A 12,569-nucleotide genomic window follows, 5' to 3' on the forward strand; every position below is an offset into this window, starting at 1 on the left:
TTATTTATTGATATTATACAACAATGTGAACTTATATAGACTCAATTCTGATTGTTACAGAGAATTGGGAGGATGTATTGCAAAAGATCATCATGATTTCACACATCTTGTTATGCCACAATTAGCCCGGACTAATAAACTTTTTTTCGCAATTGCAAAAGAAGCCCACGTCGTATCTGAACAATGGCTTAAAGATTCGCACGAAAACAATCAGTTCTTGCCAGAAAATAAGTACAGTCTTCACTCTAAAGAATTTAACTTCGAATATAAATGTGACATCGACCAAACGTTTCAAACCCGAAACAGGAGCAAACTATTTGATGGAAAATTTTTTTTTGTAACTCCTAGCGTATTTCCAAGTAAACGAATTATCGTAGAGCTAATTCAATGTTGTGGTGGAATTGTTGAAAAGCACAGAAGAAGTTCGTCGCAAATCGAAATCACCACAGTTAATTCTCCTTACAGTTATTTTATAATAACACATGAGGACGATCTTCATTTAGTTGCAGATTTATTGAGAAATAAAAAAGATAAAATGAAAGTAGTATGTAATGCCGAATTGATTTTTAGCGCCGTCTTGAAACAAACCTTTGAAGTCGATCCTTACGCGGTATCTGTGTTATGATTTACTGAATCTGTGTGTAGCGAGGATGAGCTTGAAAATTGATAAAAAGTTATTTAATTTGGGGATTTGGTATATTTAAAAAAAATTTGGATGTTATTGGTTCATATATTTAGAGCTTATGTTGAAATAAAATCAACAGAAAAGGATTACTACATATTGACTAAATTATTTGAACCACTGGTTATTAGAAATAATATGAAGTTTAAAATTTGATGATACTTATTCTTTCACTATAAATTGATAAAACCGTGACACATAAAATTATTTATTTGTTTAAATTGAATGTATTTCTATTACACCAATTATTTTCCATCTACACTCTTACTCTTATCTGGTTTTGAGTCGCAGGGGCTAGCTAGTGTTTACTGTCACCGTAATTCTGATTGTTTGCCTCATAGCAACTCATGAAACTAAATGCTAATTAAGAATTATGACAAACACAAAGCATATGCAGTGTGTGTATTTATGTGTGTACACGACTGCATATAACTTCTAAGTGGGTTCAGGATAGATATATGTGATTTTCACTAACAAGATTTCATTCGATAAATTTTGTGATAGCTTTTAATTCCTTTACATAAAACAACTCTCCTGTCAATTGCAAACTATAGATGCTAGATATAATTTTATGTTCATAAAACCTAATTTATCTATATACAGAGTGAGTTTTATGTATGGAATGCTCAATTATCTCGGAAATGGCTTGTACGATTTTTATAAATTTTTGTGCGCATTTTTGTCCTTTTTCCGGAAAAATAATAAACTTTGCCATTTCAAATGGATCACCCTATATATTTTATATTTTCAAAAATCCTTAAGAAATACTAATTACTTTTCATGTAATATAATCTATACCTAAATGCCATAATTTCGGAATTATAGCTACATTTACAGTATCTCTACCAAAATTACAATAAATATTGTACATTTAGAATGTACATAGATAGTACATACATACTATGATAGAATAAAATCGTTTAATTTGAGTAATTTATGTGCTAATACAAATCTCGTAACAAGGTCTAGTGTCAGTCACATGATCAGTTTAAATCATGCATGATTAGTGGGTCAAGGGCAGTTGTCTTCATCCAGACTATTTTGTTATCTTGATTTTTTTGTAGGTTTTTCTGGTGAAAGCGCTTCAATGTCTTTAAAATCACTTTGATCCATTTCAAAGACTAACAAAGGTTTGTTTAGTTTTGCACCAATTATTACGTGCTTCCACCTGGGCTTTCACTCTTTACTTGGCACGTTCGATAAGGGCGAAATCTCTGTCACAAGAAAGAAATGAATGGCCAGCTATCAAAAATTTTTGACGAAATAACGCATTTTCACTAAATAACTATACAGTATTCCAATTATTGTTTTGGCCTGTACATCAGTCTGGCCAAACGATTAATCTCCTTTCCTGGTAGTGGTTGAAATGTAGAGGTTATGTATCTCAAAATGCAAGATCCGATTTCCTTCGAACCCCGTTTTGCTAACGACCCATTCCATACAAACATTTTTGCAACGTTGTCAGTCATATTGTGGATTGCCAAGTTTTAGTACACTTCGCCATGAGTTAACATATGTTTAAATAAGACTTGCTGTAGGTCTACACATTGTTATAGCATTTCTGTTTGCTGAATCTTCTGAGAGAGTTTTCCCATTCAAGGAATAATCAAAAGAAGCTTGTCGTGTTGATGCGGAATCTGATTAACCGGTACGCCTTTTCCGTGGTTCCCGTAGGGCGATGAATTTAAGAAGTAAAAGAGACTTTTACATTGTACGACAAACCGTAAAACTGACGAAATAAACTATGTGTGGACGCAAGAAACAAGCCGCTGAACAACCTCCAGGATTTGAATGTGGAACCTTTTCAGGAACGACATCACCCCGCGATTGGCTTTGTATGATTTTTCACTGTCTTTCATAATTTTACGCTTCTTATCACTCCATTCCGCGAAGTGAACAGCACGTTTACGGTTAATCACTCTTTTTAAATCACTAGCCGATATATTAATGATGGGAAATGAGTAAACAACAATGCAAGCATAAGACAATGCTTTAAGTTTCAGTGACCTTGCGCCATGTTCGTGATTATTTTCAGAGCGAAATTTAAACGCACGGGTACTAAATAAGAAATGTAGTGAAGGTTTTGTAAAAAGCAACATGTAAATAAATAAAAGCAGGATAGTAAATATTTACCAAATAAAATTAAGTAAGGGGTTGCGTTTCCATATACATTTATTAGTGATCAAAGTGTACCTTTTTTTTTGGTGTGGGTGGGAAAATCTTCAAAAGACGCCTGGGAAAATCTTCAAAAGACGCCAGGGAAGGTGTGCTGGATTCACCCGCTAGCCCGGCGCCTACCAGCTAAAAACCCACCCTCTTCTCCACCGACGCATGTGGAACCGTTCTTAGCGAACATCCCGTCACATGCGCCGGCTGTACTCTTCACTCCGTACTCCTCACTTTATCTAATAAATAATATATAAATAATAAATAAATAACACATGCACTAGATACTAAAAAAACATCACACACACATAAAAAAGAGAGGACGTACACGTAATAAACATATAACCATAAATAAGAACCTACCTAAACTGTATAAATAAAACTTAGCCTAACTTATCCTATTTTTAAAATCATGTGTATAGTTAAAACTTAACCTATCTTAAAATTTCTAAAAACCTAACCTAAGAATCTAAAAAAAATTTTTCTTTTTAAATTCTAATTTAAAATTGTGTATAAATAAAAAATTTTTCATTAGACTAATTAAAAAAATATAAATAAAATCTTAAGTCTAATTTAAAATTGTATAGATAAAATGTATCTTAAGCTAATTTAAAAAGTATCCTAAATCTAGTTTAAAATGTATAAATAAAAAGCCCTAACTCTAATCTGTATATATAAAAATTTAAAATCTGTGTATAGACATGAATATAAAAATTTAAAAACTTGTAAAGATAAAAATAGTTAAAACAATAAATTAAGACGTCACAATTCTACCTACACAACACGTTAAAAACCGTCACGCTTTCTCTCTTCTTCTTTGGCCTTTATAATTCCTTTATAATTCCCGTAACATATATTTATTACCTGGTGGTAAACCTTCTTATCCCTAATGGTAGCGATCATCATATTTCTACAGTTCAGGGTGCCTTCTCCTAATATTTTTTTTATTGTCTTTTGTTCTTGCCTATGGACTCGGCACTCCATCACCACGTGACGGGGGTCCTCCGTCACACCGCAGGTGGGGCATAGGTCATCTCTTGTTTTTTTTTTTATTCCATATGTATATTTCCTGAACGACCCATGCCCCGTCAAAAATTGCGTGAAGAAATAGTTCGTTTTACGGTGTGCGCATTTGTACCACTCCGTCACATCTGGGATTATCGTCCACGTCCACTCGGCTTTGGCACCCTCCTCTCTCCACTCTCGCTGCCATTTGTCCAAGATGACTTTCCTTTCTTTTTTTTTTATTCTTTCAATGTTTTCCTTGTCAACTTGGACTCTCCTGTAGATTCTGACCCTCTCCTCCATTAATATGTGGATTGGGATCGCTCCCGCGATCGTCTGCAGCGCTATTGCAGAAACAGTTCTATATGCGCTGCAGAACCGAAGCAGCGGTTTCCTCTGTGCCGAGGTGTATAAATTTTTATATTTTTTAATCTTCATGACTTCCGCCCATACTGGTGCCCCGTATAGGAGGGTGGAGTGAATTACTTCAAGTAGCACCCTCCTCCTTTTGCTACCGGGGCCCCCTATGTTTGTTAATATCTTCTATAGGACGGAAGTCCTTTCCTCAGCTTTTCGCACCGCTGCCTCCACGTGCTTCGAGAAGGTCAGTCTATTATCAAAGGTTACGCCCAAGTACTTCACTGTTTTCTGGGAAATAACAAAGTGCCCTCCGAGATCAAATTGGATTTCATCCCGGACTGTTCTTGGTCCTCTTAGCACTATTATTTCCGTCTTCTCTACTGCTATTTGTAGGTCCATCTGCTCTATCCACCTTTTAATTCTTATCATGTTTTCTTTTACTGTATCTACGATGCCCCAATTCATATCGCTTTCCGCTAATATCGCTAGATCGTCAGCGTATGCGATCGATCTGGCGCCGCCTTCCAGTTCTAATCGGAGTACCCCGTCATATAATATGTTCCAAAGGGTCGGTCCTAACACTGACCCTTGAGGTACTCCGGCGGTCAATTTAATTTCCTGCCTTCTCGATACGCATACTCTCCTTTCCGTTAGGTAGTCCTTTATAATATTTACTAAATACCATGGGACTTCCATTTTATTTAATTTTTGTATTATGAGGCCCCAGTTAGCTGAATTAAATGCGTTTTTGATGTCTAACATGATGAGGACTACCCATCTTCTTTTTGAAGCTTTCGCTGCATCGTGTACCCACTTTGCGGCGTCCACTGCTGATCGACCCATGCGGAAGCCGTATTGCTGATCCGATAGAGCTGCTTTGCTGTCCACGAATTTTTCTAATCTTTTTTTAATTAAGATTTCGTAATATTTTCCCAGACAGTCTAACAAGCATACCGGCCTATACGAGGCCGGCGAATCGGGGGGTTTCCCAGGCTTTAATAACAATACCAAATTTGCTATTTTTAATTCTCTGGGAAACTCTTGCCTACACAGTAGTTCGTTAAAGACGGATGTAACAGTTTCAGGCCTCGTTGTGATCAGGGTTTTAATTGCCTCTGGTGGCAGGCCATCAGGGCCGGGGGCTTTACCCTGCTTGATATCTTCTGCAGCGGCCAGGATCTCTTCCGTCGTGAATTTTGGTACAGCCGCGTCGCTTTCCTTGTGGAAGTTTTCTTCCCTTTTTTTAGGGAAGAGTAGCGACGCGGCCTCTAGCCACTGCTCTTCGTTCAAGTTGTATGGGGCGACGGCCTTCAATGCTTTCATTGTGATTTTGTATGCGTCGCCCCATATGTCCTTTTCAAGGACCGCCATCTTTTCCCCTTTTCGTTTTTTATTAACTTGCCCAGAGCCTTTTTTTTTCTGTTTGTAAATGTCTTGGTAACTTCCTTCGCCCCCGCTTCTTGTGTATGTCCTCCGGGCAAGGAGGCAATCCTCTCGAAGTTTATCTCATCGTTTCACTAATATGGCATTTGCCTGTTATTATTCTTTTTATTTTTATTTTCCCTTATTATTTTTTCTTTTATATCCTTTAATACTAACTGAAGAGTCTCGTAGTTCACCACCTTTTCTGTCTCTATGCTTTTTATTTTATCTATTATTTTCTTTTTATTTGTATTTTTATTGTTTTTATTTCTATTTATTTTGTTTTTAATATCAAAGGTGATGAATCTGTGGTGGGAAAATATCTGATCATCGAGAACGTCCCAGTTTACGATTTTTCTGGAAGATCCCTCACTAGCAAGAGTCACATTAATGTGACTCCCGCTAGTGCCCCTCACAAATGTAGGTTTTTTGTTGTTCATGGCTATTATGTTTATTTGGGCCATCCAGTCGTCCCAGAGGTCACCCCTCTCATCCTTAATAGGGGATCCCCACTGAGACGATTTCGCATTAACGTCCTCGACGATCAGGAAGTTCTTTTTGCCGGTGACGGTATTCATTATTTTCTTTACAACTTTTCTGTAGTAAAATGGGGGAAATGTAACAGGCCACAATCGTGATCTCGCAATCAAGCTCGACCACGAAGAATACCGCCACGTCCTTTCTTTTGTCTTGTACCCAACCACCCCCCTCAGTCAGTTTTTTATTGGGTTCTGAAACGATAAGATAAGATCCGCTTCGAGTTGAGCAGCTTTAACGTGGGTCAGGTCATGAGCTAGTTTGGCCCTTCCCACATTAATCTGCAAAACCCTGATGCCGGTCTTGCTAGAGGCCATTTTTTTTTATTTACCTAGAAAGCGTGTCGTTTTTCTCGTACGTTCGCGGTCCGGAGGTTCATCTCTGTGTGTTCCCGAAAACTGCCTCGCGGTACATAGGACACGCCATGGTGTCAGTCCGATGCCCTCCCTCATTGCATGAGAGACACCACGCCTCGTTCGGGCACTCCTGCGCCCGGTGTCCCTCCTTGATACAATTAAAACAACACCTACCTCGATCTTTTCCTTTGCACTGGTAGGTGCTGTGTCCAAATTCAAGGCATCGGAAGCATCGCAGGGGGGTGAACCTCTCCCTTATCTTACAATATTGCCAGTGGATTTTTATTCTATCCACTGACCTTAGGGCCGCCGCCATCTCCTCCCTGACAGCTATCGTCGCTGTCTGTCCCCTCCCTCTGCTCTCCCTCATTCCTCTTACCTCAATTTCCTTCTCTTTGAGACCCGTCCATTTTGCTATAGTCTCTTAGTTTGGGGGGGGGGGTATGGACGGATCCACCTCCATTTTGGTGAAAACCGTCTCTTTTCTTTTCACCGTCATGCTCATGGTGTTCTCTCCCATTTTATTATTAATTTCTTTTCTTAACCGTTCGGCGGCCCCCTGTCCTTTAACCTTCACCAACAGGCCCCCCCCTGTTTTGCGGACTGACTCGACTTTTTTGCCGAGCTCCTCCACATCTATATTTGTTTTAATTGTTTTTAGTACATCCGTATATTTCTTGGTGACCGTTTTTATAAACAGAGACTCCCCTCCGTCCCGTTCTGTACCACCACCTGTCCCCATCTCTTCCCCTTTAGTTATTATTCCCCATTCTGTTTTCCCCGTCCTTCCCACGAATTCTATTATTTTTCTAATTTTTCTTTTATCTACCCCTTCCTCGATAATTACTTTAATGTTTTTTCCCCTTTCTCTTCTGCCATCTTTACTAGATGCCCTATTATTTTAAATTCTTCCCCTTCATCCCCTAATTTGACCATATAATTTAGCCACTTTCTTTCGTTGTTTTTGGTTTTTATGTTGTTTCTATTTTTTCTATCTCACCCGGTCCCGTTTCTTCTATCACTCCCCACATTTCCTCCCTTATTTTTTTTTATTGACTCTATCGTTATCCCTCCCAGTTCTTTTCCTATTATTACTGCATTACTTAACCTTTCCCTTAATACATTCTCGATCCTTTCTCTTTCCCACCTTACATATTACAGAATTGTATTGGTGTGGGATTATAGGCAATTCTCGAGTGCATCTTGATTAATGCGTCTAATTAATAAAAATTTGAAATCTTTTTTTAAATCATTCCATAATTCCCACAAGAAACTTATTGTCAGTCTCCAACATTGTTTGTGATATCTTTACCATTTTCAATTACTCTGATCCCTTTCAGCAACATCATTATTTCGTTTAGAAACTCCATTTGCTTCCTATTGCTCACGAATGCTGAATTTAAAGGTTTTTATGTATTTATTGATAAGGCGGTAAATACAACAAACAATGTATCAAATTTTTTAATAATATATGCAGTACCCTATGCTTCTGACGGTAGTACACCCAGGCTCACGTATGTATTTAGACCTGCTGCTACTGTAGCACTCAACACTTGAGTAGCTAATTTGAACTTCATTTTTTCAAAATTGCTTTAATTTTTTATATGCATTGTAGAAATCTTCAATATATTTCAACCAGGCCGTTTTCTCGTTGAATGTAAATGTATGTGCCATTAAGTTGTTTCTTATAGCTTTTATTAGAGGTGGTGGGTCAAAAACATACCAAACTTTTGTCGCCTTTACCTTAAAGAAAGGATATTTCTCCGTCACACCTAATAAATGTGCCATTTGTATAAAATTTCTTCGCATATCAGAAACCACTATATCTCCTAATTTGTCAATGCAATCATGGATTTCCCTTTTTACATCATTTGCTTTCATTGTTGAATGCAAGAAATATAAGCTTATTGGAAGTTTCCAGTTAGTAGCTAGACCACGTATCATAAATGTAGCTACATAAGCAGCTGGTTTTCTTGTTTCACCTTTTCCACAATCTTCTAACCCAATAATTTCATCTTTAGAGATATGAAAGAAAAGGTTTGACTTCAATGACATTTCATCAATGCATAAAATACAATATCCGTCTAATTCATTCAATGCCTCAATTTCGGGTTTTATACTCTCGAATAACTTTTCATTTGAACCAGCATTCATAGGCATGTTTTGTGTCACTCTTTGTAGTAATCTCTTCGTAGACAGTAAGATTTTGATCAACGCCTTATACGCTTTGGGACTTACAAAATACAATAAGCGCAATCGTTTAATTTCATCAGAATAACCTACCTTTTGGCATTCTCATATGAAGATTTGCCTGCATTTCCACAATCTCAGCAGATGCTTGTGGTAGCAATTTTTTTAAAAAAACACTTAAAATGTGTTAAAATTTGTTTGCGTGACAAAAATTTATTTTTTGGGATTGAACTTCGTAATTTTGTGCCCAGTGCATTAATCTTCATTCCTAATTTGCTCTTTCTTGGGGTATTATAATTTAAATATTCTTCTGTAATGCAGTAATGTAGGTCGTGGTAATGTTTCCATAACTGGATCTGCTGTTGATATCGATGGCCTGAGCCCACAATCTAGAAAACTGTGGTAATTAGTATCATTTTCAATAGACATTAGACAAATATTACTATGCCCAGATAAACCAGTACTTGTTATCTCGATAGACGAAATAATTTTCTTTTTTCGGGTCCCTTATTTCTTTTGCTTCAGGAACAGCCACATATAGACGATTTCTTAAATCATTTAACAACATTGTAGAATGAAAATATAAATTGCATATTCTGTACTTCCTATACAAGGCTGAAGAATCCTTTCCTAGTAGATCACTTCTATTGGGTGTGGGATTCACGCATCCAACGAGGATTGTTACGTGACCTGTATCTACAATTTTGCCGATTTACGTTTCCATTGATATGAAAAGTAGCCTCATCGCAAAACATAACATTACTTAAAAAACTTGGATCTTTTTGATTTTTCCATCATTAGGTCTGCAAACTCTGCACGTTTTACAAAATCGTCATCTGACAACTCTTGCACCAACGTTACTTTGTATGGATGGAATTTATTATTACATAAAATTTGCGAAATATCAAGTTCCCTAGATATTTATCCAGTACTCAAGTGTGGATCGTCTAACAGGACACAAACATCTAAAGATTTGTTTTCAGTTGATGCATTTTGTCTGCGCCCTGATTTGGATAAATCTTTCACTGAACCAGTTTCGTTAAACTTTTTTACTAATTTGCTGACAGTAGATCTTGTTATGGAATTCGGTTAGGATATAAATTATTAAAGATATTAAACGTTTCTTGTTGACTTCTACGCCTATCACCATATCCTAATATCATTAAAATATCAATTCGTTCTTTTCCAGATATACGATCCATTGTGACTTTCAATAAACTTCAACAATAATAATTTATTGAAATATCAAATTTGTTGTTGTAGCAGTTTTAGCCACCTAAATGTATTATTTTAACTTTGTCGGAAATAACGCAAATATATCTATAACTCCGAAATCATGGCATTTAGGTATAGATGAAAAATAATTTGAAATAATAAAGATCATTATTATTTCGGAAAAAGGAAGATCTGACAACAATGTAAATACCACCATAATACCGGCGGTATCACAAGACCCTTGTACACAAAAATTTATAAAAATCGTACAAGCCTGTCCCGAGATAATTCAAGCGTTCCATACATAAAACTCACTCTGTATAAAAATTAGTTCTGAGGTAGATGACGATTATCTCAAGATGACGATGTTTGTAATGGTAGTCATTATAGGGGAGCTTTAAATTATTGTTTTCCCATATGGATGAGTGGAAATTCCCATATCTATAGACTTCAAGGTTACTTTTTTGTACATAAATAGGCAGATTCGAAAAGTATTCTATAAGCTAATTGGCTGGGGTAGAACTCAGTATCCCCAAGTTTATCAATGGCACTAGAAGGACTCTTCCAGTGAAGGGACCTCTATATTTCATATAAGATATTCCAAATTAACGAACTGATGAACATTGGTTCTATCTGAATGTTATTTGTGCAGATTTATTTTTATTTTCCACATTCCCTTCCAATCTTGCAAGAAGTTTAAGTGGTGTTGGAGGTGAATTGTCACAGATGCTGGATCTTCTTGACTGTCAATTTCGTCTCTTGAACATGAATGTGCACTTTAACTAGAGGTGTGAAATTTCAAAATTTGGTACAAAATGTATTATTTGTCTGCTTACCGTAGTACCATTAGACCTTCACATTTTTTATACATCAAATAAAACTATAAATAAGTAATCGCATCCAATTATTATTTTGAAAGTACCGTTCTTATATATTTTCAGAAAATCAGCCAATTATAATATTAATAAGGGGATTCAGTGATCTATTCTTTATTTTCATTTATATCGATTTATATGTCCATGCTAAGTTTACACGTTTGCCGTGACTTGAGAAATGTCTTTAAGCAGCAAGTCTTTAAAATCACTTAGATGCCATTTAAACATTAACGAATGCGTTAGTGTCTTCCGGACAAGCAAGCATGGTGGATATGGACGTTGAAGTTGTATCTGCTACTGCCTCGAGACAGGTCATAGTATCGTCGTTTGACTTATGATCGATACGTCGTATACTCCGCACAGTGCAACATAAAAACAAAGCTCTATACTGACTGTACTAAACATGCTCCAACGTGTTGCAAGCGCCTGCCACAAGCTTCCTTTGTTATGTTTATAAAAATGGACACTGGACTGGATCAAAACGTTTCCATTTTAGTAAATTTCTTATTTTTGGTGACAGACTGACTTTCACAGTCAAAAAATAAAAATTAACGTTTCAATTCTATGTTTCGTGACAGGCTCTCCAAACTTGTCACCGCTTTTATGAACATATAAGGGTTTGAGATATACTTAATTGAAATAATATGAGTTATTGCTAATACAAAATTCATTTGCCTTATTTTTTTATTACCACTCACGATACTACAACTAAACCGATAATATAATACTTTAAGAAACAATATTAGATTGAATTACATCAAATCCCTAAATTATTTCAATTGTAGAGAAATAGAATAATCACATATGTGTAAGAGAAGAAGGTTAAGAGAAACTGGTTGTTGAATGTATATACATTTAGAAGCTGTATTTCCAACTTAAAAAATGAAAATTATATTTGTGAAAACATTTTTAATGTATTATATATGTACCATGTATACGTATAGTAAATATATTTCAATGATTTTTTAAACAGAGTGATTATTTCAAAATTAAATACATGAATACATTAAATGAGAATATGTCTCACTATAGTAATTTTAAATAACCTAAACCTCATGCAGATTTACTTTCAAAAGCCAAATGCATTGACACGAACAATAATGACGAAGAACAACAACTACCACTCGAAGTCATCCACTATTAGATCAACATTACCCCGAAAAAAGGGTGGGAGAGGCTTGATTGACCTTCAGGATTAACCTGCAGGTAATGAAACTGCGTGAATTCTTTCATACTAAATCGGAAGTCTCAGCTCTGAATTATACCCAAGGCAGATATAAATTACTCACCCCTCAACCTCCCATCGCCAGAATCTGACTTGAATATATTATTGGACACCGAGAAGCTGGAACACTGATCACGAAAGGCACTACACAGTATATATCATCACGGCCTAAACCAGCCGCATGTTGACAAGGAAGCTTCAAACATACTAGCAGCAATCTCTTTCCAGAGACCGAAGACTTCATAATGGCTATCCAGTCCAAGCTATCAAGTTATTAATACGAATAACTACAAGAAAAATATTTTTAAGGATCCACACACTCAATCTGACAAATGCAGAAAGTACCAACAACATCAGAGACCATCCAACATATAATATCTGCTTGTAGTGTGTTGTCTAATACCGACTATCTACACTGGCATAACCAAGTGTGCAACATCATCCACCAGAAACTGGCCAACACGTTCGGTCTTATCAATACGTATACACCGTATTACAAGTACCAACCGCAGAAGGTGCTCAAAAGTGACAATTTT

General features: G+C 36.4%; 1 protein-coding gene across 2 annotated transcripts in view; it reads left to right on the top strand.

The window, feature by feature from the left end:
* LOC130448022 (PAX-interacting protein 1-like) overlaps positions 1–11,778 on the top strand; it is a 50,179-nt gene extending 38,401 nt beyond the window's left edge. For both annotated transcript variants that reach the window (XM_056785172.1, XM_056785173.1), the window contains exon 14: positions 61–11,778. In XM_056785172.1, coding sequence (XP_056641150.1) covers positions 61–625 — 565 coding nt within the window. In that variant the 3' untranslated portion in view covers positions 626–11,778. The remainder of the gene's footprint in view (positions 1–60) is intronic.
* Positions 11,779–12,569: the final 791 nt, after the last annotated feature.

This window comes from Diorhabda sublineata, chromosome 8, assembly GCF_026230105.1.
Source record: "Diorhabda sublineata isolate icDioSubl1.1 chromosome 8, icDioSubl1.1, whole genome shotgun sequence".
Lineage (NCBI taxonomy): Eukaryota > Metazoa > Arthropoda > Insecta > Coleoptera > Chrysomelidae > Diorhabda > Diorhabda sublineata.